The sequence below is a fragment of the Microtus oregoni genome, unplaced genomic scaffold, assembly GCF_018167655.1.
Source record: "Microtus oregoni isolate MIOR12 unplaced genomic scaffold, Mior012 000024F_ref0000369, whole genome shotgun sequence".
Taxonomy (NCBI): Eukaryota; Metazoa; Chordata; class Mammalia; order Rodentia; family Cricetidae; genus Microtus; species Microtus oregoni.
Genome location: NW_024543083.1, coordinates 11,783,148 through 11,810,015, shown reverse-complemented (window position 1 = coordinate 11,810,015; position 26,868 = coordinate 11,783,148). Strand labels below are relative to the sequence as shown.

Genomic DNA, 26,868 nt, shown 5'->3' with positions numbered 1-26,868 from the left:
GGGGAATAAGGCAGAGGTTTAAGATCAGTACAGGCTACATGTCCTGGCCTCAAAAAACAAAGAAAAAGGAAAAGGAGGAGGAAGGGGCAAGTTGTAGATCTCAATAAAAATTGGGGAAGGGGGCTTGTCAAGCCAGGAAGAAAAGTTTAAAAAAAAAAGGACACTCAGGGGTACCATGCTCCTTGTAAGAAGGAAGGATACTTGTTGAGAGTAAGGAACAAGACTGAGTCACTGTCCCTCCTACAAATGGCAACAGTGTTTAAGGTCATAACCAGATAGATAAAGGCCAAGTCAAAGGCACGACCGAGATAAGGAACAAACTGCTAACAGAGCCAGCTACACAGTTGCCTGGCTTTTTTGGCACCAGGAAAAACTTACATTCTACGAGGGCGGATTTCACAATTTCTGGCCATTATTTGGCTAGGGGGTTAGCTCTGTGTACAGGCACAAAGCTCTGGGTTCCAGCTTGCTCTGGCTAGTTTTCATGTCAACTTGACACAGGCTAGAGTCATTCTGGAAGAGGAAATCTCAATTATGGCAAGCCGGTGGAGAATTTTCTGAATTAATGATTGATATGGTTGGGCCCATCCCATACGGAGTGGGTGCCACCCGGGATGATATAAGCAAGCAAGCCATGACGAGCGAGTTGGTAAGCAGCACCCCTCCGTGGCTTCTGCATCAGTTTCCGCCTCCATGCACCTGGCCTGTTTGAGTCCCCGTCCTGACTCCCCTCAGTGATGGACAGTGATGTGGGACTGTGTGAGTCCCTGTCCTAACTCCCCTCAGTGATGGACAGTGATGTGGGACTGTGTGAGTCCTTGTCCTGACTCCCCTCAGTGATGGACAGTGCAACAAACAAACCCTTCCTCCCCAGCTGCTTTTGGTCCTGGTGTTTATCACAACATTAGACACAGCCCTAGACACACAAAGGAAAATAAAGCTATTCTGCTTTGCTCTGTTGTGTCCACCTTTGAACTGCTATTTTCTTCTGTAACTTAGTTTAAAAAACAAAGGGTTCGGGTGCAGCTGGCACGTATAAGGTGTGGCAAGTCCCCAACATCATGAGAAAGAAAGAAACAAACTAAACATTAACAGGCATTTTCAGAATTTCACCTGGTAATGGTTTTGTTTTTTTGTGGTTTTTTTTTCCCTCATTTAGTTGGGAACAATATAGAGCCACTTGACCAATGACACTTCCTTGATACCTGGGCTGTGGTTACCAGCAACCATGTCACCACCGTGGCCACCCTCTGATTCAAACTGAAATGACTGCCAGTAAAGCATTTAAAACCCAGCTACGGGGCTGTGGAGTGGGCTCAGCGGTTAGGTGCTTTGGCTGCTCTTCCAGAGGACCCAGATTTGATACCCAGCAGCTCACAACTGTCTGTAACTCCAATTCCAGGGGATCTACCTCTCTCTTCTGGACACCAGGCACTAATGTGGTGCACAGATATATATATATATATATATATATATATATATATATATATATATATGCAGGTTAAAAACACTCATACACCTAAAAATAAGTAAGAGAAAAGAAAGCTGTAAAAAAAAAAAAGAAAGAAAGAAAGAAACTGAAATTATAAAGGAAACAATAAACACAAATTAAAAGTCAGGCTTGGTACAGTGCATACCTGTAAATCAGGCATCGAAGGCCCTAAACTGCCTGGTAATTTCTGCCCCACAGAGAGGCCCCTGAAGAAAAACACAATGGGCGAAGTAATGATTCATTCACTCTTGAACAACTGAAGGGAACCTTTACAAACTATGGGGAAAATCACGCCTGTAATTCCAGGACTGGGTAGGAGGGTGTAAGTCTTAGACCAGCTTGCACTACCTAGCAAGATCCCCACCTCAGGAAGAAAACTATATTATGAAATATTCTCATTCCCTTCAATACTACCCATACACCTTAAGAGCTAACTCCAACCTATATTGCTGTTAGTACTTCCCTGGGCTCTGGAGTAGCGGCTGAATGGCCTACTCTGTACTGGGAAGCATACTGTGGAGGATATGCTTGGTATCTATCTACCTATCTATTTATGGGGGAAATTGAGACAGGGTTTTTCTGTGTAACAGCCCTGATTTTGTCTTGGAATTTGCTTTGTAAACCAGGCTGGCCTTGAACTCATGGAGATTCGCCTGGCTCTGCCTCTCTAGTGCTAGGATTAAAGGTGTGCACCACCACCGCCCAGCTGAGGATATGCCTGAAATGTTTAAGTCTAACCCCCATGTTCAAGCATCTCTGAGTTGCAAAGTTAAGATCATTAGTTCAATAATACCAGATGGCATGACCAAGTATCATGAAATCCCAACAACAGTGTGCTTTTGAGAAAGCTGGTCAGGCTGACCTAGGACCGAATACTAAATTTGCTCTTATTAGCAAGCTTCCTTGAGCAAGTTCTTTAACTGCTGCCTCAGTTTCCCCACCAACGAGGCCTGGGTGCTCTTTGAAGTTCTAATAGTGCCTGAAGTTAGCACAGATCTCCTGGGGCAAGGGCACAGATCCCATGGGAAAAGGGCTGCTTACGTATGAGTCTCTAATTCTAGGAAGTGTTACTGTATGTGGGGCACCTAAACATCTGAGTGAGCGGCTATTAATGGGGGTCCTGCCCAACTTTAGGATGGCCAGTTCACTACAGCAGTTCAGGAAGTCCGTAACAGAGGGCACAGTGAAAGGACAGTCAAGGGGGAGGGGATGGGTTCCCAGAGGTCCCATGCCTTCTGCCCATAGGCCACCCACACACCCAGCATCTTCACAAGCTTTACTTCCTGGAAGTTCCCCAAACTCGTCATTTCGGAGTTATTTGCAACTAACTTATCTTCAGTCCCTCGCTTCCCCCAAGAGTGGGTTGGTTCTACTGAGAGCCGAGGATAATCATGCTGAGGAATTTGGGAGAGGTCTGCCTCCACAGATAGCAAACGGTCACCAGGTCCTAAGCAGTATCCACTCTCAGCTTCTGGATGGAATGTCGCTGTGTTCTTGTCCATTTCATCTCCCCTGGAGAGACACCCCTGCTTCATTAACATTCCTGGTTACCTTTGTGCTTCTCAGTCAGTACAAGGACCTCTGGGTCCCCAGCACCTACCCTCTAGTTACCATGGCCCTCCTACTCCTATTCTTCAAGAATTTAACTTCCCTAAGTCACAGCTGGAACCTCAGACTCAGTATTTCTGACACAATCCTCAAGAAAGCATTTGAGACCAGCCTGGTCTACAAGAGCTAGTTCCAGGACAGGCTCCAAAGCTACAGAGAAACCCTGTCTCGAAAAACCAAAAAAAAAAAAAAAAAAAAGAAAGCATTTGTTGAACAACAGCACCAAAAAGGTAATAGAACAATCACAGCTAATGTCAGGGCTGGCGCACGGGACGCAGTCACTGGTGGGATGCTAGGGCATCGATCTTCAGCACAAAATTAAAACAAAAACCTCTATCAAAGGACTCATGAGCACAAAACCGTGGATTTGATTTTCAGCACGGTAAAAACAGAATAAAGACAGCCAGGGACATGGGTTATGAGAATTAAATGAGAGTGAATACAGAGAAGTATAAAAATAATACATCTAGCACATAGGAAGCCCTGTGACTTTGGCTAAAGCCATTATCAGTGTAATTCACAGGAGGGCGAGGTCGACACCGGCCAGAGCAGTTAACCAATCGCTCCAAAGAGAGGTGCAGGTCTTGAATTTCATCTGGTCAGACAGAGACTTTGCTCTCTCACAGGGACAGTGCAAAAGATAGGCCACGTCTCCTCCTCTGCTCTGGCCACCACTACCCAGTGTGTGCTGTCTTCACACCACGGATCAAATGCAGTTTTTACACTGTAAGAATTACCCATTCACCACCCTCTCTCCGCCCACCCATCCATCAGCCCACTCTTCTCTCATTTCTCCACACCTGAGCCTAAATGAATTTCACTAAAGGCACACTCAATAAAACTGCTGGATTAATTCATTTCAGAGACCTGTACAAAAGGAGGAAGCTATTCCCCAATCCAGACTTCCAGACCTAAAGAAATACTCAAGAATATATACTAAAACTGGGTAGTGGTGGCACACGCCTTTAATTCCAGCACTCAGAAGGCAGGGGCAGGCGGATCTCCACGAGTTCAAGGCCAGCCTGGTCTATAAGACCTAGTTTGCAGGAGAGGCTCCAAAGCTACAGAGAAACCCTATCTAGAAAAACAAAATAACAAAAACAAAACAATAACAAAAAAAAAGAATATAAAAATCAAGTATAGGACCAGCTGAATGGCTCTGTGGGTGAAGGCACCAAGCCTGATCTCCTCTCTTCCCTCTCCCATACAATAAATAAGTAAATAAATGTATTTTTTTAATTCAAGTACAAATAAGGCAAGATGAGACACCTGCCTTTAAGCCTGATGACCTGAGTTCAGTCTGCAGGACACACACAGTGGAAAAAGAGAAATAACTCCAGCAAGCTGCCCCGACCTCCAAAACAAATGGGTACACACACACACACACACACATTCAAATGATTCAAGTGCAAAAATCATGTCAACTTTGAAATAGGAAAGGAAAGAAAGCAACCAACAGGACCACCCACCCACAAGGGAATCATCAACAGACTATAGGGGACACCCTATGTCACTTGTGAAAGAATCTGCAAAACATAGTTACCTGAAAAAAGTCGGAGAATATAAAAAGTGATTTCTATTAGGCAAGACGAATTTTTTTTTTTTTTTTTTTTTTTTTTTGGTTTTTCGAGACAGGGTTTCTCTGTGGCTTTGGAGCCTGTCCTGGAACTCGCTCTGTAGACCAGGCTGGTCTCGAACTCACAGAGATCCGCCTGCCTCTGCCTCCCGAGTGCTGGGATTAAAGGCGTGCGCCACCATCGCCCGGCAAGACGAAATATTTTAAAACAACACACCAACACACAAATCTTCAAGAATTATTCATATGCCTGAAACCTACAAGTTTCAGTAATATTTGCTGACAGGAAACATACGTGAAGAAAATAACTGGAAAACAGATCTGCTTTTCTTGTTAAATATTTCTGTACTGTTTGTATTTTTTCTGTACTGTTTGTATTTTTAAGAGATTGCATTAATTGACTACTTGTATTATTAAAATGAGTGCCTTGAAGCTACAAGACTTGGATGTAGACTATATGAGAAGCCAGGCTCCAGATCGCGACTAATCCACCCCCAGGTAAGAAGTTTTGAGCAACTAGAGCTTTTGCACAGTAACCCCACGCTCAGAGCCCAGCAAAGTGCCGGGCTCTAAATGGTTGAACACCAAAAAAAGTTCAGGGCACACTCGATCTCTAGTGCTTTTCCCCCAGACCACCCCTTGAGTTGGGGTCCAGAGGAGAACGTGTCCTCAGTCACGAGTCCTGGAGGAACCGAGGAAAGCGCTTCGGGCAGGTGCGCAGAGCGCGCGGTCCGAGGAAGTTAACTTACTTTCCGACTGGTCTCTTTGGCTGTGACCTGTCTCTCTTGCTCAGGCACCGTCCCCACAAACGCCAACTTCTTCCTGGGATCCATCCCGGAGCCCAAAGGTCACCTGGTCAGGGGACGGAAGAGCGACTTTACAAGCCAGGGAGAGGAGGCGCGAAGACGCGCATCCGCGGTGCCTGGGGAACACCCGGCGCTGCGGACTCGGGGCATTGAGGTCGGCGATGCGCCGAGGAGGAGCTGCAGCCCGGGACCACAGCCGCAGGACGCCCGCTCCCGCGCAGCCACCTCTCCAGCCCGCGTCCCGTTCCCGCGACCGCCGGGGACCCGCCACCACCTCTGAGAGAGTGGACTCTGGACGGGAAGAGCACCGCGCCGCCCGCCCGCACCTCCCATTGGGTCCCGACCTGGAGCCCGTACCGCGGTGGGGGCGGGGCGGGGCGCCCGCGAGGGGGGCTTTAGGACTGGAGGGGGGGGCGAGGTCAGAGAAGCCGCTGTCCATCACAGGCCACACCCCCCGGCCCCCCACGCCCAGGACCGCCGTGGTGCGGCCCAAGTGGGCGGGGCCATGTGCGCCCCGCCCGTGGGAAGCGGCGCTGCGGCAGCCAGTAGGAAGGCGTGTAGGCCGGAGGGGCGTGGCTAGAGCGCACGCTTCCTCAGGAGCCAATAGAGGAGAAGCACAGCCAAGCACTTCCGGGCGGCGAGGCTGGGGGTGGGCAAAATGGCGGCGGACGTGGGGAGCTGGCGGCTTTACGCGCTGCTGAGGTGAGGAGCGTAGTACCCTGAGCTCGCGAGTGTCCCCTCCTTGGTGGAGATCCCTGAGGCCACCCAGCCGAGCTCCGCCGAAGGGCTTTCTTCGTCCTGCCTCAGTTTACCGCAGCCGTTAAGCGTGCCACGCTACTGGCCAAGCAGCTGTTTCCTTACCTGTCATTGCCGCTTCTCTCTCAGCTCCATAAACCTATTGATTCCTTCTCTGCTTCTTGACCCTCTGTTGGTTTACTTTTTTTCCTGCCTGATGTTTAAATTATAAATATGTTGGTTTTGTTTTTAGGCTAAATATCGTTTCCTTTGTAAATATTAGGAAATAGAAATAATAATAATAAATAGTAATTACCACCGTCTTGATAGTTGTATATTTCAAGATCTTCCTAACCTATGAAGGCCTACCTGAGTTCTTTCAACATCTGTACTTTTGTGCAGGTTGAAATTTTACAGCTAGCAGCCTGGGGTTGGGGGGTGGGGCACACCCATAATCCCTGCACTCAGGAGGCAGAGGCAGGCGGATCTCTGAGTTCGCGGCCAGCCTGGTCTACAGCGTGAGTTCCAGGACAGCCAGGACTGTTACACAGAGAAACCCTGACTCGAAAAACCAAAAAAAGTAAAAAAAAAAAAAAAAAAGAGAGAGAGAGAGAGAGAGAATTTAGAGTTAGTATAACGGCGGTTCGAAGAGCAGTGGGTACGTGCGTTCTTGCCAAAGTTTGTGTTACGTCTTCGTTTTTGTATTTTCTGCTTCTAGTTCTAAAGTGATTGTTAAAAATATGACTAGGCTAGTTCTAGCACATTCTTGTTTCTTCCTGCTGTATGGAATGCCTCCAGCTCTGTACTGTGTACGTGTAGTGGCTAACTTTCTGCATTATAGTGGTGATTTGATGAGTAGTCCATAACTTTGCATTATAGTTACCTTTCTTTAAAGCCATTTGCTTAAATATGGGTAAATATTGGCTAGGAATTAAATGTTTGCTTGGCATGTATAAGGCCCTGAATTTAATCACCACCAGTGAGGTGGAGGGGGGAGTATTAAAAATAATTGAATATTTTATTATCAGACTTACAAGCTACAGAAATTCTCTCTGATACTAAGATATTAAACAAATATATAAAAGTAAACTTTAATTTGTAGCCTTATTTTTAAATTGACAACAAATTGATTTTCGCCTCTTATTATTTCAGATTTTTTTATTCACTGTTCTTTCCTGGACTAATAATATGTGGAGTTCTCTGTGTATGTTTGGTCATTGTCCTTTGGATAATGAGGCGACATCTACAGAGGAGAAAAAAGTCAGTCTCAACCAGCAAAAATGGAAAAGATCAAACGGTAGTTGCCTTTTTCCATCCTTACTGCAATGCGGGCGGCGGTGGAGAGAGAGTTCTATGGTGCGCTTTGAAAGCCCTGCAGAAAAAGTAGGTATGCATCTTTCTTAGCTAATACACTACGTGGCTGCTTGCCTCCTAAGATCATACTGGATTTTAGGTTCAGCCCAGTGTTCCACAGCTGTCATTCCTCCTCCAGTGGCTAACCTGGAGGATCAGTTGAGTTCTGGAGTTGTAAGCCAGCCTGGGCAACATAAGGAGAACCACCTCTCAAAAAGGAAAAGAAAAAGCTAGCTTGTAAAATATGCTCTTATTTCTCAGATAAAAACACTAAGCTATGTGAACAAAACCTACGTGAGACTAGACCCATCAACATCCTGTCATAGATGGAGAGGGGCTTCTAAGGCCCCGCCCATTCATGAGAAGCTAAAGGTGGTTAGCGCTTACTGGAGGTGGGGGAGTTATAGTCCTTTGTGCTGCAGCCGCTAGTAAGTAGGTTGCCCATGTTTAAATAACTGTCCCTAATTAAATAATGCCCACATACCAGGAAAAGACATGAAGGTAGGAAGAAAGAAATTGGTTGGGATGGGGAAGATGATATGGGGGCAAGGGATATGATCTTAGTGTGTATATATAATAACTTTGTAGAAAATAATTATATTTGTTTATATTTGGTTTTATCAAGGCGGGGTCTCACTGTGTATCTTAGGCTGTCCTGGAATGCACTGTGTAGACCAGGCTGACTTCAGACCCACAGAGACCAGCCTACCTTTGCCTCCCAAGTGCAGGGATTTAAGGACATGCACCAATATGTCTGGCTGAAAATAATTTTTATAAAGTGTCTAAAAATGTATAAATATTTTTGTATGAGACTTTGTATGGGGTTTGTATGAAACTTATCCAGGTAAGAACATATTCCCAGATTCCCTTAGGAAAACAACCCCAAATTATCTTAAATGTCTTAACTTTTTCCTTTGTTGGCATGCTTTTTAACTGAGAAAGGTTTACAGTCTTTAAAAAAAACAAAATTATTAAACATATACCTTGGGCGAGCATTTGTGTATGCATGTGTGCTCATGCATGTAGAGTCCCAGAGCTAATGTTGGGTGTCATATTCAGTTACTCTCTGCTTTTTTAAAAGAAAGATTTATTTATTATATATGCATAGTGTTCTGTCTGCGTATATACCTGCAGGCCAGAAGAAGGCACCAGATCTCATTACAGATGGTTGTGAGCCACCATGTGGTTGCTGGGAATTGAACTCAGGACCTCTGAAGATCAGGTGGTATGACTACCAAGCCATCTCTCCCGCCTCAAAGATTTTTTTTTTTTTTTTTTTTTTAGTTTTTCAAGACAAGGCTTCTCTGTGTAACAACTCTGGCTGTTCAGAAACTCGCTTATTAGACCAGGCTGACCTCAAACTCACAGAGAACCACCTGCCCCTGCCTACTGAGTGCTGGGATTAAAAGCATGCGCCACCACCACCTGGCCCATGGCTGCCACTTTTATGTGGGTTCAGGAGCTGCAAACACTGGCCCTTACACTTGTGTGGCATGTGCTTTATCCACTGAGCCATCTCCTTGGCCCAAGTCTATAGTTTTGATATTATATTGTAATCAGGATATAATTATGTATGTATATATGTATATCACTTAGAATGTGGTTAAGAGAATTTGTTATGTTAGAATTAGTTAAATAGCTGAGGAAATCTGTCTGAAAATTGGGGTACCAAAAAAGGAAACAATATGTTTATAACTACTTTAAAACAAGGGAATTAATTTTTTAAATATTTTATTTAGTTATTTTTATTTTATGTGTATTATTACCTGCATGTATGAAAGTGCAAGATATGCATGCAGTGCCCACTGAGACCAGAAGAGGGCATTGGATCCTTATGAGCCACCATGTGAGCACTGGGAACCAAACCCAGGTCATCTCTGTAAGAGCAACAAGTATTAACCACTGAGACATGTCTCCAGAGCCAGGAATTAATTTCTTAAAGGAATGTGGTTAACTGTCCCCAGTCAGTTACGCTTCATTATGTAGATTTACGTATGTGGGAGCAGTATTACAAATGAGGGGGAAAATACTAAGTAATGCTTAGAATTATGATTTCATCTATCAGGGCTGAAAGGATGGCATAGCAATTGAGAGTGCCTGCTGCTCTTCCAGAAGACCTTAGGTCAGTTCCCAGCATCCAAATCGGGTGCTTCATAACTTCCTATAACTCTAGCCCTGAGGAGTCTAACACCTTCTTCTGGCCTCCTGGGGTACCTACATACATGTAGCGTACACTTTCGGTAGCATACAATACACATAAACAAAAATAAATCTTAAAGAATTATGATCATTTCTTAAGACAGCTTTGGTGAATCTTAGGTTTGTTTTCTTAGTATCTCATTACTGCTTTATACAAAGAACCATGTAAAATAAGGATGTATGCTCACACACACACACTTTGTCTTTTTTCTTTATTTTCTGATACTAAAGGTTGAACTCAGGTCCTTATGCATGATGGGCAAGTGCTCTGCAGCCAAACTACTTAAAATAAAATGTTTAATATTTCCGTAAGAGTGAAAACCTCTTCTTGATATATCAGGAATTTCTGTTGGAATTTGCTCCATTTAAAACCCATAGTAGAAGAAATGTCAAATAATTAGAAGACATGATATCTTAGTCTCATCAGATGACTATAACATAATATCTTAAACTGCATAGCTTACTTTTGGGGGGGGAGACTTTTCGAAACAGGGTTTCTCTGTAGCTTTTGGTTCCTGTCCTGGAACTAGCTCTTGTAGACCAGGCTGGCCTCGAACTCACAGAGATCCGCCTGCCTCTGACTCCCGATTAAAGGCATGCGCCACCACTGCTCGGCTAAACTGCATAGTTTATAAACAAGAGAAATGTACTGCTCATAATTCCAGAGGTTGGGAAGTCTACAGTCCAGAGCCAAAGAATGTGATTCACTCATAGGTAACCGCTGCTTGCTGCATCTTCGTGCTGTGATGGAGTGAATGTTCTCCTTTAGTCCTCTTATAAGGTCCCACAAAGAATGAGTGTAGTGCAGGGGTGAAATGTGTATTATATATGCACAGGAGCCTGAGTTCAGTCTTCAGCAGAAGAAAGTTTAAAAAGGCACAACTCCTGTTATTCCCATTATGAGTTCCTTTCCTTTCTTGCCACTCCTAAGCTTCAGCTGTAGAATGTGCAGGTAACAACCAAACTACAGCACATGGTCTCGTTTGAAATATTAAATTAAAACCTTAAGGAAGGGTGGAGTCAGTAGTTTAAGTGCAATAAATGAAAAGGGGTAGAAAACATTATAGTATAAAAATAAGTTTGCTTGTGAATATGAGGAAATTGTAACATTTGCCTGAATTTTAACTGAAATTAATAATATTTTGTTTCAGGTATCCTGAAGCGGTTTATGTAGTGTATACTGGTGACAGTAACGTCAGTGGTCAACAGATACTAGAAGGTGCTTTCAGAAGATTTAACATCAAGCTAGTTCACCCAGTACAGTTTGTTTTCTTAAGGAAGCGCTACCTTGTGGAAGATCGTCGGTATCCCCACTTCACATTGCTAGGGCAGAGTCTTGGATCCATTCTTCTTGGCTGGGAAGCTCTGATGCAGCGTGTTCCTGATGTTTACATCGACTCTATGGGATATGCTTTCACACTCCCTCTGTTTAAATATGTGGGGGGCTGCCGAGTTGGGAGCTATGTCCATTATCCCACTATCAGCACTGACATGCTCTCTGTAGTGAAGAATCAAAACACTGGATTTAATAATGCAGCTTTCATTAGCAGGAATGCTCTTCTCAGCAAAGCAAAGCTCATCTACTACTATTTATTTGCTTTTATTTATGGCCTTGTTGGTTCTTGCAGTGATGTAGTCATGGTGAATTCCACTTGGACACTGAATCATATTCTCTCACTGTGGAAAGTTGGCCATTGCACTAACATTGTTTATCCACCTTGTGATGTGCAGACATTTCTGGACATCCCCTTACATGAGAAAAAAGTGACCCCAAGACATTTGTTGGTTTCCATTGGCCAGTTCAGGCCTGAAAAGAATCACGCTTTGCAGATCAAAGCCTTTGCTAAATTGCTAAATGAGAAGGCACCTGAGTCACACCCTTCACTTAAACTTGTCCTTATTGGGGGGTGTCGAAACAAAGATGATGAGCTTCGCGTAAACCAACTGAGAAAACTGTCTGAGAATTTGGGCGTTCAAGAAGATGTGGAATTTAAAATAAACATTTCATTCAATGAATTGAAGAATTACCTCTCTGAAGCAACAATCGGGCTGCATACCATGTGGAATGAGCATTTTGGGATTGGTGAGTTTTTCTTTCCAGCAAGTTGTTTGATACTGCAAGATATGCATTTAGGTCTTTATCTTAATTATTTTCATACTGCTATGACAAACACCAACAAAATTTATAAAAGAAAAATTAGGGAGCTCATGGTTTCAGGATTAGAATCCATATTAGCAGCACAAAGCTATGCTGACAGCAAACAACTCAAAGCTTATATCTTGTTCTACAACTTGGAGTCAGAGAATGTGCAAGTCTTTTGAAATGTCAAGGCCTGCCCCCAGTGACACACCTTCAATAAGGTCACAGCTCCTAATCTTCCCAAACAAGTCCACCCACTGGAAACCTGGAAACCACAAATTCAAATACATAAGCTTATGGAGAACATTCTCCTTCAAAACATCACAGTTGTTTTGATTGTTCTAGAAGCCTCTACTAAGACTGTAAGTCACTCTAATGAGTCCTATAATATATGTACTTAGTCTGCCAGTTCTGTTCCCTTAGAGAGCCCTGACTAACACAGTGTGGCACAGGCAGCTGCAGATGTGGTGAAGATCGCTGGGGGAAAGTGTGAGAGCAAGAGGAGCCTCAGTAAAGAGCTGAGCAGGAGCAGGTGAGCAGGCAGAAGAGGGGGAGGCTACAGAAATGGTCATGGACTGTGCTTTGCAAACATGGAACTGGGGTTTAGTGACAAAAAGAAAAGGAGCAGGGCTCCAGACTGCACAGTGGGGAAGGGAAGAGGCCATCAGTGACGCAGGAAAAGATCCCTGGTAAGAGAACAAGAAGCAGAGGTAACCAGTGAGAGCACCTGGAGTCTGTGAGTACAGAAAGCATCATAGCTAGGTCTGTTTAGGAGAGGGAATGAAACAGGAGTACAACTAGGGAAGGCCGGAGAGAGTAACTTCCACCTTCACATACGTCTTGTGGCAAGCAATAACCAAAACTTACCCAACTCCACCTTGCTGTTGAACACAGGCAGCTGTGTGTTTTGTGAGCAGCAGCACACTTTCATCTGCTGATGTTATTAAACCTCTTAAAACTTTATACTTTTGATGTTTTCTATCTTCTGGAGCTTGTTCATCTTTTATCATCTGGCAATATTGTCTAGTCTTCTACTTTGTGTAGTATATTATCCCCCCACCCCACTCTCTACTTTGAGATGAGACAGGGAGGGTCCCACAGAGCCTCGCCAGGCCTGGAACTTGCTGTGTAACTAGGGATGGCCTTGAACTATTGATCTTCCTTCATCTACCTCCCATTGGCTAGAAATATAGGTGTGCACCATCATATGTAGTGTTTAATGTGATACTAGGGTTCAAACCCAGGGTTTCATGCATATGAGGCAAGCACTCAACCTACTGAACTATATCCTCGGTCCCAGTGTATTGACTTCATAGAATATTTCTGTAAACCTCCATCTACTTGTCTGTTTTAATCAATAGTGAAGCAACATTATTATGACACTTTGAAGACTAAAAGGCTTAAAGGAATGGGTGCTGGGGAGGTAACTCACTGAGTATCCTGCTCACAGTGCAAGCATTAGTACCTAGGTTAAGTCCCCAGCACCCATGTAAAAGGTAGGTGTGGAAGCATACCTATGAATCCACCACTGGTGGTGGAGTGTTATGGTGTCCCCTAACCATAAAATGATTTTCATTGCTACTTCATAACTGTAATTTTGCTACTGTTATAAGTGGTAAATGTCTGTGTTTTCCAGTGGTCTTAGGAGACCCCTTTGAAAGGATTGTTCGACCCCCACCCCCAAAAGGGGTTCAACCCTTTTGGTTGAGAACCACGGCTCTAGTTGATGTTTAACTCACTGGCCAGACAATCTAAACAAATCAATGAGCTCCAAAATCAGCGAGTGTCTGGCAGTCAGTAGAGAGCAATAGAGCAAGCTGAAGTTAACCTCCGTCTTGCATGGTACCTTCACAGGCAAGCACACACAAAAAAATCCTTAAAATTGTTTTATTTTGTATCATACTAAATAAGCAGATTCTAGACTCACAAATATTTAATCAAATGTTTCTAGATTTCAGAATTTTTTAAGATTTGTGTTCATCAAAAACTTAAAATTTATGTGTTTTATTGTTGTTTCTTTCTCAGGAGTTGTGGAGTGTATGGCAGCTGGCACAATTATCCTTGCACACAATTCAGGAGGCCCAAAGCTTGACATTGTCGTTCCTCATGAAGGACAAATAACTGGATTTCTGGCTGAGAGTGAAGAAGGCTATGCTGAAACCATGGCTCATATTCTCTCTCTGTCTGCAGAAAAGAGACTTCAGATCGGAAGGACTGCTAGAGCGTCTGTGAGCAGGTTTTCTGACCAGGAGTTTGAAGTCGCATTCCTGTCTTCTGTGGAGAAGTTACTCACTTAATGCCAAATCTGTGTATATTCTAGATATTTTATACAAAGTGGAGCTGGGGTGTGAGATCAGTGGTAGAGCCTGTGCTTGGTGTGTGCAAGGTCCTGTGTTCCATCTCCAGCATCAAAAAGTAAAAGGAAATGCTTCATTTGGAAATGCTTTCACGTGTAAATATTTTCTACGTTTACTCTCTATTATAATAAAGGCGACCTGAGCAATATTCTCAGCAATGTGTTTATACACATGGTAGTATTAAACAAAATGGCAAAATTATCTTTATGGAAAAAGTAATCTCATATAGCTTAATTTACAGATTTTACATTAATATTTGGTCTCAATATCTGAACAGTACAATTCTTAAAAAAAAAAAAATTACCAATCGAACCAGGCAGTGGTGGCACACTCCTTTAATCCCAACACTCGGGAGGCAGAGATTAAACCTGGAGAGAGCCACGCTCATGGTGCACAAGTGCTTTAACCAGTGAGTGCTTTGCCCCAACCCCAGAAGTCCTGGCAAACAACAGCATGGGTAACCCTTTAAGTATACCTAATAATTTTCTTAAAAGGAAAAAGAAGCTTCAAACAGACATCTTAATCCTAGTCTAAAACATCAATCAAGAGATGGGATAGACTGATCTCTTCATGGATGTGTACAGATACGTTGAAGTCAAAACACAGGCAACAATCTTCCTCATAACTAGGTTTGTGTGGGAGTCGGGTTTTGTTTAGTGCTCACCACAGACCATTTCTATGAGTTTCACATCCATTATCAGCCCCACCCACTTAAGGCTAAAAGTCAGCCTCAATTCATTCAACAGAATAAGAAGCTAAGTTGCTTTTCTGAAGCATATCGTATCCTGGTGCCCACACAGTGGGGGGTGCCAGGTGGTAGTTAGTATGCTGGACTGGACCTGGCTTCACCCTTCACAAATATCCAACCTGCTAACACTGAAGCTATGCCTTAAATTTTTTGATTCTTGGGTGTTTCATCTGAAATCAATTTGATAATACCTTCAGAATTGTGATAAAAGATGTGAAGTGTGCAGCTACTCTGCAGATTAAGCATTGCCTTGGTAAAAGTAAGAACCAAAGATACAGTGACCTGGTAGGGGAAATGGTGTGTGGGGTATGTATCTGGGGTGGTTTTTAGGGAAAGGGGGACGAGGTAAATAATGGAAGGAGGCCAGTAAAATAAAAATAAGGATGTCAGAAAAAGCCACCAAGAGTCATATTATTAAGCAATACCACCAAAAAAATAAAAATAAAAAAACCTGTAATACATGTAATTCTGTGTAATTTTATGGCTAGTCTTTGAGGTAAAACTTGGCTATAGCTCACACAGCCTACCTATCCACACAAAATATAAAGATTATAGAAATTGGAATTTAAAAAGCAGGATGGGATGAAAGAAGAAAGGATTCTCAACTTCTTAACACTTTTAACTTCAAAATTATTTTCATGTATCAAAAGCATAAAATACGGTTTACATGTATATTCTTTTCCGGTGTTCCTAAGAAGGTTCTACAGATTTATCTTTTTTTTTTACTAGATGTCAGGTACTGTGCAAAGGTCAGGGCTCGTCTTTAACTGTCTCTAGAAAACCTGTGAGCAGCTGTTAAGTCCTCCACAGTTGTGACTTTTCAGTGGTCCACAGCAGTGGGGATTCACATTCCTATTACAGTGTGTGAAGTCACAACTGTGAGTATATGTTCCATCGTCTGTACAATATATTTATAACTAATGTGATGTAGAGCTAGTGATACAAAATCCACTTGTAGCTAAATCTGACGGTTGATTTCTCTACTTCAATTAAAATATTTATATTTTTCCACTTCCCCTTACCCCTCAGACTCTCCTACCTCTGAAGTTCATGGTCTCTTTTTCCTTAATTATTGCTACATGTGTATGCAAATAAATATGTAAATGCAGCTTCTGGGTCCCTTTGGTGTTGCTTGTCTGTATTGTTTTAGGGATGACCACTGGTATTAGATGACCAGTTAGGGGGCTCATCCCTAGGGAAAATAATTCTTTCTCACCAGTCATTAATTCCCTGTGGCTCTTAATCTATGAAAGAGGCGCTCATCCTGTGGGTCAAGACCCCTTTGGGGGGCTGGAGAGATGGCTCAGTGGTTAAGAGCATTGCCTGCTCTTCCAAAGGTCCTGAGTTCAATTCCCAGCAACCACATGGTGGCTCACAACCATCTGTAATGAGGTCTGATGCCCTCTTCTGGCCTGCAGACATACACACAGACAGAATATTGTATACATAATAAATAAATATTAAAAAAAGACCCCTTTGGGGGTCGCATAGCAGATATCCTGCATAGCAGATATTTACATTACAGTTTATAACATTAGCAAAATTACAGTTATGACATAGCAATGAAATAATTTTATGGTTGGGGTCACCACAACTTGAGGAACTGTATTAAAAGGTCACAGCATTAGGAAGGTTGAGAACCCTCATCTAGGGATTGAGTCATGTAAGATTTCCTCATCTGCTTTGACTATCAACTTGAGTGGTCACTCTTCAGGTCTTGTTTAGGCACATTGTTGAGATTTTGTGGGTGTAGATTCCTTTGTCATATCTAGAAAATAAGAATATTACAACAGACTACCTGGTCCTCTGGCTCTTAAAATCTTTCTACCCCTCTCTTGTGGAATGTTCACTGTACCTTAGGTGTAAGGGTTGTGTTGTATTTTGTATCAGTTGGGACTGGGCACCCCACAGCAGCTCTTCTCTACACTGGACCAGATGTAGCTTCCTATGATGGTCTTCATCTGCTGCAGAACGAAAACTATACTTATCCATGGTATAAAGATAGACATTTAAAATGCAATTTCATAAACAGCAGTTTATGAAAGTGGCAGCAATACATTCTCCAAAATCCATGACCTCACTAACCAGGCATGACTTCCCTTCTCTTGAATGATCCTTCCATCCAATTTGGCAGCTATTGGTTACCACCAGTATATAAGTACCACTGTTGCACGTTTAGAGACAGCTCATGCTGGTCATTGTTGAGGCTTATAAGTATCACAGCTGAGCAAGACTAATGATTGCTATCCTCCCTTGGCAGCTGGCAAAGCACCTTCCTGCATTATGAAATCTAGTTTCCAGTCAAAAGAGGAAGCTTTCCAGTCAGATCACCTTGAATTTTGCAAGTCTTGTGTCCAAAGTGTGTGATGTCTTCAGCAATGGGGACTTCCCTTCAATTCTGTTAGGTAACAAAGGCAATAGCAATAGCCTATATTGTCTCAGGGGTCTCTTGATCATGGTCCCATGACAAAAAGGTTTCTGATACCTGGTACTGGGGGTTTTGTTAGTTAGTCTATGGTTCTTGGGGGAGGAGAGAACGTTGTTCTGAGTCCTCTTAGAAACCAAACCATCTCTCCAGCTCTATATAGGTGCCTTAAGTGAGTTAGAGATAGTTGTATCTCATATAGTTGGTTTTGGTGTTGTGAATACAACAGAAAAGTTACTTCTGTTACATAGCTATGATAGGAACTTCGGAATTTCTAGAAGAAAATTGGCCTCTGCAGTTTACCTCACTTTCCCCATTGTGCTTCCTCTTAACTCTGCTCACCCCCAAAGTGTAAGATCACAATAGTTCCAGTATTCTATTGCTAAAATTTGTTCCCTTGGACTCCAAGTAAATGTTACAAGAACCTCAAAGGGAATGGAAGGGTTAATAGAGTTTTACTACCATTTGAGCAAGGACCAGTGTAGTAACTGCCATACATAGCCAAAGCTGATTTTTTTCCCTAAGAAATTTTATTTTAAAGACAAACATGGAGATATGAACAGATAATTCCAATTTAATAGAGTTAAAGCTAAAAACCAGCATTCACCAGTTGTCCCTCAAGAGCATAATCTGGGCAAAGTATGTAAGCTCAGTGAGAGATTTTTCTTTAAGGACATCAATCACCAGCAATGAGAGGTAGGTTATTTATATGTGCACATCTTGACTGGCATTTGATGAACTGTGGTCTTAACAATGCAGATTAGACAGGCCAAACTCCAGACCTTCACTGGAGTTTCTGGCTGCCAAATTTAGCCTTTCTTTCTCTCCTGGCTTTTCAGCATTCTTGGAGCAGCTGGGAGCCTCTTCCCTTTCTTCTGTGGAAGTTGCAAGTTTTTCTAGGGATTCTATCATTTCACTTCTCAACTCATCTTCAGACTCCTCATATATTCTGAAATAGTAAGCAGTCAGAATCAGTGTTGTGATGTAAAAGCAGAAATAGAAAAAACTAGTTTCCTTTTTCTTTTCTTTTCTTTTAATTTTTTTTTTTTTGAGACAGGGTTTCTCTGTGGCTTTGGAGCCTGTCCTGGAACTCGCTCTGTAGACCAGGCTGGTCTCGAACTCACAGAGATCCGCCTGCCTCTGCCTCCCGAGTGCTGGGATTAAAGGCGTGCGCCACCATCGCCCGGCTAGTTTCCTTTTTCATTGTGTGCTTCCACCTGAGCATTATGCAAGTCGGATCTTCATCAGACAGCAAATGATTGTATCAGTTTGGCTTGGGGAGGGAAGTGTTGTGACTGAATGTGTGTGCAGACGCGGGCAGGGGCAGGTGCCTATACACATGAGAGGAAGTCCTTCTCTGTCACTCTACATTATTCCTTCAAGAATTCTCATGCATGCTAAGTAGGCATTCTTTTACTGAGCTGTGTTCTCCCTGCCCCTACTCCCTAAATGTTTTAATTAAATAACTTAAAATATAATCTTCACAACATAATTATGAAGTTTTTCATGGCCTAGGCCTAATTCAGCTATTTCTTGTGCTTGCAGTCTCTTGTAGTAGATTCTGAGTGGCTGTATTTTATTTTGTTTCAAAACGGGGTCTCATCTGGCTAGATGCTGTTTTTACATTTAAGTTTAATTTAATGAACTCATCTTCATTTCTCCTGAGAAAATTCAGCACATTATAACACCTGAACGTTTTATACTTACTTCTTCTGAGATAGTAGAAGCAATAACATCCTTTAATGTCATTTTTTATGCTGGTTTCTGAGTGTGGGGGTCTCCATGCTGTGATTCAAACTCCAAATCTGAGCAAAACCAAGTCTGAGCTTACGAATTTCTTGTGGGATTTCTTCCCAAGTGTGGTAGCTTGAGTGAGAATGCCTACCCCATAAACTCGGATATTTGAATGTTTGGTTCTCAGTTGGTGGGACTGCTTGGGAAAGATTAGGAGTTGTGGCCTTGTTGAGGTTTCAAAAGCCCACACCAGGTCTAGCCTCTCTCCCACTACCTGCCTACCGCTATGCTCCCTGTCATGAGATCACAGACTCCCCCTCTGAACCTGTAAGCAAACCCCAATTAAATGCTTCCTTTTATAAGTTTCCTTTGTCATGGTGTTTTAGCACAGCAATAGAACAGGAACTAAGACACCAAATTGGGTCAAAATAGACAAGCCACATTACTGGAATATTTTTTTCTAACCCCTTCTTATTTTCCAAAGGTCACAAATGGAGCAGGACCTAAAGAAGAAAACATTGAAAGAAATGTACAAAAGGAAAGGAAGAAAAAATACCTCTTCAAAATAAGGTCACAAACTATCATTAGAAAACATGTGACTAAATCTAGTGCAAAGACATGGACAAACTGGATTGTTTCAGTGTTCGGTGCTGAGAATCAAATGAGGGCTTTGTTCATGTTCAGTACACGCTCTGCCAATGAGCTAGATACCCAACTCCATTCTTCACTAACAAGGAAGATGATGAACTAACTCTAGAGGAGGTTATTTCTATGGGAGATGCTGGTAAGTTTTCCTCAAAGGGAGTACACATTAATGTGCAGCATATACAATAGTAGAAGAATTGCCTTGCATTTATGAGATATTATATTGGAATCTCAGTACTGCCAAAATTATTATCAGAAATCATTTCAAATTAATAAAATAAGAACATATGGATATAAGAAAAATTTGGTTGGGTAAAAAATATACATTTAAGTGGAAAACCCAATAGATCATATCCAGATAGGTTTTTAAGAAAACATGGAAGAATGAATATATAACATGTAAAAAGTCCTAGGTTCAGTCAGTCCCTAGTGCTGCCAAAAGACAAAAACTATATCAATAACAACCATAAAGTTAAGTTGTACCTATAGAAGGAAATTTGAACTATTAGAAAATTCATTTTAAACTACCAGGCACAGTGAAACATGCCTGTTCCCCACTACAAGGGAGGCTGAAGTAGGAAGGGCACTTGAAATGATTTGTCTATCAGCCTGGCAACATAGAAAGATCAATTCTGTTTCAAATAAAAAATCAATACACAAAGAAAATGTGGCATGTGTGTGTGTATGTGTGTGTGGTTTTGTTTTCTAAGACAGGGTTTCTCTCTGTGTAACAGCCCTGGCTGTCCTGGAACTCACTTTGTAGACTAGGCTGGCCTTGAACTCAACAGTGCTCTGCCTGCCTCCTGAGTTCTGGAATTAAAGGCATGTGCCACCACCAACACCTGGCATGCATATATATTTAATATCATGCAATTCATCATTTTGTGGGGGAGTTGAGATACGATGCCATATAGCCTGGGCTGGCCTTCAATTTGCTTATAGCTGAAGCTGACATTGAATTCTTGATCCTCCTGCCTTTCTGCCTGTAACTCTCAAGTTTGGGTATTATAGATATGCCCTGCTGTGAAGCAAGCTTATGAGTCAACCCTAAAGCAGAAAAACATATTCTGTTAGACACAGACACACATGCATCTCTGTATGCACATGTACACCACAGAGATGGGGAAGTGGGGACAGAGCCCAAACAAATCCATTTATATTATAAAACCTTGTCTCCTTAGGTAGATCTCTACAGCCATCTTCTAGCTCACTTGCATGACTGACTTACATATCACCGTCAGATCCTGGATCCAGCTGTTCATCATCCACTACAACATCAGAGGCTATTTCTGCCTCTTCCCGGTCTGCTTGAGGAAGCTGTGGTTTTATCATTCCTACTGAAAGAAATGGTAAAGATTAAGGTAGACTCATCTGTGCACTGGATGAACAACATATACCCACAGTCCTACAGTGAATGCCATTCATGATGGCAAAACAAGATGTTGACAGGGATGCCAAAAGAAACATGCTGTGGTTTGGATGTGAAATGTCCCCCACAGGCTCCAGTATCTGGTGGCACTACGTGGTGACATTGTGCAACCTTTGGGAGGTGGATCCTGAATAGGGAAAGTGGGTTGCTAGGCAAAGAGCCTTGAGTTTTATAGTCCTGCCCTGCTTCCTGTCCCATCTCTGCTCTCTGGTGCACTAAGATGTATGCGAGCAGCTGCCACACGCTCCTGACACCACAGAGACTTCCGCCATGCCTTCCTGGATGGACAGCAGCTCCTCAAATCATGAACCAAAAGTCCTTTGTCCCTTAAGTTGCTTCTTGTTGAGTACTTAGTATCAATGATGAGAAAAGCAATTAATGCAATATTCAGTTGTTTGGTGCTGTACTAAAAGTAGGCAACACAAGAAAAAAAATGAGTATCATGATAAGGTTCAGACAGGAAGAGACAAAATTACCCCATTTGAAGGTTGCATAAAAATTTTAAAAGTATGAGTATCAAAACTTAAGATCTGCCAAAATTGAACCATCCTTAAAAACTTCGCTTTACTGAAATAATTTAAGTCATGCAGTCATTTTCTTGGAATCCTCAAACCCATTTCTAACAGGCTATCTCAAACACAAGGTATTCCAGCCTCTATTTCCAAAATGATAGGGCCACAGTTATACAACACCATGCCTAACCTATGCTTGATGCCCCCAGAATGAATTTAGTGTAAACTTCCTAGGGAAAAAGTTAAACAATAACACAGATGTAAACATCCCAGGAGAAAGTTAAACTGTAACATAGGAAATTATGTTTTGATTCAGCGGAAAATAAATCACTTAGTAATGAATCTAAACAAAGATGAAGAATCATATGGTAGCCATTTTGAGTCAATTAAGAAAATCTGATAATAAAAATATAATATGGATTATAATATGGATTAGTCAGGTGCGGTAGTACATGCCTTTAATTCCAGTACTCAGGAAGCACAGGCACAGAGAGAGAGAGAGAGAGAGAGAGAGAGAGAGAGAGAGAGAATCATGTAAGATTATATATATATATATAGTGTGTGTATCATGTGAGATTATATATATATATATATATATATATATATATATATATATAGAGAGAGAGAGAGAGAGAGAGAGGAAGTTATATAATCATATAGGGGGAGGAAGGAAGGAGAGTAGAAAAAATATATAGCTCAATAAAAACAGTAAAAAATGAAAAATAATATATAACATATAGTATATATTGTATCTGTATGTAATGATGTGTACTTGTCATCCTAGCTACTCAAGAAGCAGGAAGATCACTTGTGCCTATAAGCTTGACGTTTTCTTGGACAACACTAAGATTCTGGTGAGAAGGAAGGGATGGGTGTTGCTTTAAAAATGAAGACCACTCAGGAGGTAGAGGAAGATGGATCCCTGTGAGTTCAAGGCCAGCCTGGTCTACATAACAAAGAGTTCCAGGCTATCCAGCTGTCCAGAGCTACAAAGTGGCGTGTGCTCTTTAAAAACAAAATACAGTGGAAACAAAACAAAACGAACTATGTTGGTTTGCATTCTCATTGCCCATAGGAAAATAAAGTGAGCCCCTGAATACCTATCAGATTCAGTTGTCACCTTCCAATGCTACACAAAATTATGCCTCTGTCCTTGGAAGTTCATGCCATTTGTTACATCACTTGGAAACAGTTTGGGAACAAATCAGACAGGGCAAGACATGTTCCCAGTTCTCTCGCACGGCAAATATACTGTTAGCACCTTTCTGCACTCACAAAGCATCGCCATAACTCCATGGGGTACCGGTAGCTTAGTAAGAAATAATCTACATACCAGGCTCTCCTTCCCTGGCTGACAGTGAATTACTGCAGGCATGGGCTGCTGCCAAAGCACTCGAGGTCCCTGGTACATACCACCACTGCTTCCCACTTTCTGGACTACCTTCCATCACAACAACTTGGCCATCTACAAAGGATACTGCATTAGCAAACATAAAGGTGCTTCTTTGTTCAGTTTCTCTAAGACCATAAAATGTTAGAACCATGGATGTAATCACATTCCCCATTTTATTAATAAAGAGACCGGCATAAAAGCAACTTTACTGCCTTTTTGTCACGTGTTGATGAGAAGAGTCATATTTTACTGTGTGCACTGGGATGAGTTTCCATGTGCTTATTTTTTAAGCTGAGTTCACCCTTGGTCTTCCAGAATTATAAGTCAGCTCATACACTACATTAACTCACTTTCATGATACACTTATCTCTTGGCACCCAAAGCAGATTAATTAGAATGCATCCAATGATATAAAAATCTGTGCATGCGGGCTCGAGAAATGGCTTAGCAATTGAAAGCACTTGCAGCTCTTGGAGAAGATTCAAGTTTGCTTCCCACATGGTCTCTTTCTACCACCTGTAACTCCAGCTTCAGGGAGATGCTAATGGCTGGTCTCCACAGACACTTCTCATGTGTATATCCACACACAGACACAATGGTCCATAATTAAAGGTAATAAAATTAAAATATTTTCAAATATGTGTATGATTCAATAGTTTACAGGCAATAGGCACTATTTGCATAAAAGCTATGCACACCTTCCCACAAACTTTTTTTTTTTTTTTTAAGATTTTATTTATTTATTATGTATACAACATTCTGCCTCCATGTATGCCTGAATGCCAGAAGAGGGCACCAGATCTCATTACAGATGGTTGTGAGCCACCATGTGGTTGCTGGGAACTGAACTCAGGACCTCTGGAAGAGCAGGCAGTGCTCTTAACCACTGAGCCATCTCTCCAGCCCCCCCCACAAACTTTTATAGGAGTGGGGATGAGACAGTGTCTCATGCAGTTTACACTAGCTTTGAGCTGACTATGTACCTGAGGGTGATCTTGAACTCCTGATACTCTTGGTCTCCATCCCTCCCTCCCAAATGTTGAGATTACAGCATGTGCCACCATGTCTAATGACCAGCACACTTTATTCTATAAGAATTAATTTTTATTATTTTTAGTAATTATGTGTATATGTGTGAGGGTGTTGGTTTGTGCATGTGGTTGCAGTATTCAGGAGGTCAGAAGAAGAGGTTAGGTCTCCTACAGCCCAAGTTACATGCTACCATAGTTGGGTGCTGGGAACTGAGCTGCTGAGCCATCTCTCCAGCCTATTCCATAGGCTTTAAATCAACCCTAGGTGACTTGCCCAGCATAACACAATGCAAATGCTGCACAATCATTGTTATACTGCACTACTTAGGGAACGAGGACAAGAAGACATCCGTATGTGTTCAGCATAGACAAAGCTTTTGTTCTGAATATTTCCATTTGGGATAATTGAGTCCAAGGACATAGGTGGTTGTTCACTCACCTTATACCATGGTTTTAAACTTTAACCTGTTCTCAGGGTTATGCGATAAGAAGGAACAAAGGAAGTGAGCAATAAAAAACCTCCCTGTTTATTAAGATGACTTCCAAGGGCTTGGGGGTTGAGTCAGTAGTGAAAACTGCTTGTTGCATAAACACGACCACCTGTTTGCTGGAGCTTGACCTGTGCATGCTAGACGAGCTCTTGACAGCAGAGTTGCATCCCTAACCCGAAGACCAATTTTATTACTGAGGGGTAAAAGAAACCGTCGATGAAATGACAAGGCTCTAATTAGGCTGGTGTGGGAATTAAGTCCAGAAGACACCCTCCTGTTTCCCCTCTCTCACTTCAGGAAAGACAGCAGGTGTGGTTTTCTTCCTTTCCTTTTGCATGACCAGCATCATCAACTGCTAGGATAACTAGAAGCCAAGTCTCTACTTGATTCTCCGGAGGCCCAAACAACGTCTGTGTCAAACGTGTAGTGACTGAGAAGTGACAAGTATTCCAATAAGTGTGTGCTGGGAGCACAGCTGTGCCAGGCCCCGGCCAACGCTAACCGACCCAAGACTCACCCTCAGGCATGGTGGGGCAGGTGGAGGTGACATCCGCTGTTGCCATTATTTGCAGCAGAGTCTGAGGCGCTCGGGCATCCCACCGCCTCCTGTTCTCCACAGAGATGATCTCAGAAAAGTGGCAGCCCTCTGGGTGTAAGACAATAACTCATTAGTTCCATGGCAGCCAGAGAATGATGACAGCACCGAGCAATTCTTAGGTACTGTCCTTATTTGCTTTCTGTTGCTGTAACAAACACCATGGCCAAAAGCAGCTGTTGGAGAAAAGGGTTTATCTCATCTTCCAGCATGAAACACTTCCTCACGAAGGAAGTCACGGCAGGAGCTCCAGGCAGGCACTGAAGCAGAGGTCATGGAAGAGTGCTTTCTCAGCTCACATTCAGCCTCCTTCCTTCTGCCTCCCAAAACCACTGCCCAGGGATGGCATCATGGGTGGGGTGCTCACAATCAATAAATGGGACCTCCTGAAACTGAAAAGCTTTTGTAAAGCAAAGGACATGATCAGCAAGACAAAATGGCAGCCTACAGAATGGGGAAAGATCTTCACCAACCCCACATCAGACAGAGGTCTGATCTCCAGATTATACAAAGAACTCAAGAAATTGGTCATCAAAAGAACAAGTAAAAAAATGGAGTACTGACTTAAACAGAGAATTCTCAACAAAGGAATCTAAAATGGCTGAAAGACACCTAAGGAAATGCTCAACATCCTTAGTCATCAGAGAAATGCAAATCAAAACAACTCTGAGATTCCATCTTATATCTGTCAGAATGGCCAAGATCAAAAACACTGATGACAACTTATGCTGGAGAGGTTGTGGGGTAAGGGGAACACCCCTGCATTGCTGGTGGGAATGCAAGCTGGTACAGCCCCTTTGGATATCAGTAGGGCGATTTCTCAGAAAATTAGGAAACAACTTTCCTCAAGACCCAGTAATACCACTTTTGGGTATATATCCAAAGGATGCTCAATTGTGCCACAAGGACATGTGCTCAACTATGTTCACGGCAGCTTTGTTTGTCATAGCCAGAACCTGGAAACAACCTAAATGCCCCTTTATGGAAGAATGGATAAGGAAAATGTGGTATATTTACACAATGGAGTACTACACAGCAGAAAAAAATGACATCTTGAATTTTGCAGGCAAATGGGTAGAGCTAGAAAACATCATTTTGAGTGAGGTAACCCAGACACAGAAAGACAATTATCATATGTACCCACTCATATGTTTTTTAAACGTAAAGCAAAGAAAATTAGCCTAGAAATCACAATCCCAGAGAACCTAGACAACAATGAGGACTCTAAGAGAGACTTACATAGATCTTATCCACATGGGAAGTAGAAAAGACAAGATCTGAGTAAATTGGGAGCATAGGTACCTTGGGAGATGGTTGAAGGGGAGGGAAGAAGAAGGGAGGGGAGCAGAGAAAAATGTAGTGCTCAATAAAAATTAATTAAAAAAAAGAAGAACCAGTTCTTCCCTATTTAAGAAAATATGTATATACACATTCTTTTACTTCATTTTCAAATATGTAATCTTACATGTGATTTTTTAAAATTTTGTTTTGTAGTATCATTGTTTAGGATCAGATTTTTCCCAATGCAATGCTTAGTTTTAATTGTCTATTTGATATGATGAAGAATCAAGTGGAATAGAGCCTCAGCGAGGGACTGTC

General features: G+C 42.3%; 3 protein-coding genes across 3 annotated transcripts in view; 1 reads left to right on the top strand and 2 right to left on the bottom strand.

Moving 5' to 3' along the window:
• The window catches only part of Atp7b (ATPase copper transporting beta), a 67,620-nt gene extending 62,093 nt beyond the window's left edge, over window positions 1-5,527 (bottom strand). The window contains exon 1 of the mRNA XM_041673956.1: window positions 5,426-5,527. Coding sequence (XP_041529890.1) covers window positions 5,426-5,509 — 84 coding nt within the window. The 5' untranslated portion in view covers window positions 5,510-5,527. The remainder of the gene's footprint in view (window positions 1-5,425) is intronic.
• Window positions 5,528-6,063: 536 nt separating this feature from the next.
• On the top strand, window positions 6,064-16,122 carry Alg11 (ALG11 alpha-1,2-mannosyltransferase). Its single transcript, XM_041673976.1, has 4 exons — window positions 6,064-6,184; window positions 7,370-7,600; window positions 10,921-11,852; window positions 13,935-16,122. Exons 1-4 carry the CDS (start codon window positions 6,141-6,143, stop codon window positions 14,204-14,206), a joined length of 1,479 nt encoding a protein of 492 aa, XP_041529910.1. The 5' UTR covers window positions 6,064-6,140; the 3' UTR covers window positions 14,207-16,122.
• A 1,881-nt stretch (window positions 16,123-18,003) lies between these two features.
• The window catches only part of LOC121462372 (serine/threonine-protein kinase Nek5-like), a 34,588-nt gene continuing 25,723 nt past the window's right edge, over window positions 18,004-26,868 (bottom strand). Inside the window, exons 17-20 of the mRNA XM_041673920.1 lie at window positions 25,192-25,320; window positions 23,093-23,224; window positions 21,047-21,152; window positions 18,004-18,388 (exon numbers count right to left, since the gene is read on the bottom strand). Of these exons, the coding sequence (XP_041529854.1) occupies window positions 18,187-18,388; window positions 21,047-21,152; window positions 23,093-23,224; window positions 25,192-25,320 (569 nt within the window). The 3' untranslated portion in view covers window positions 18,004-18,186. The remainder of the gene's footprint in view (window positions 18,389-21,046; window positions 21,153-23,092; window positions 23,225-25,191; window positions 25,321-26,868) is intronic.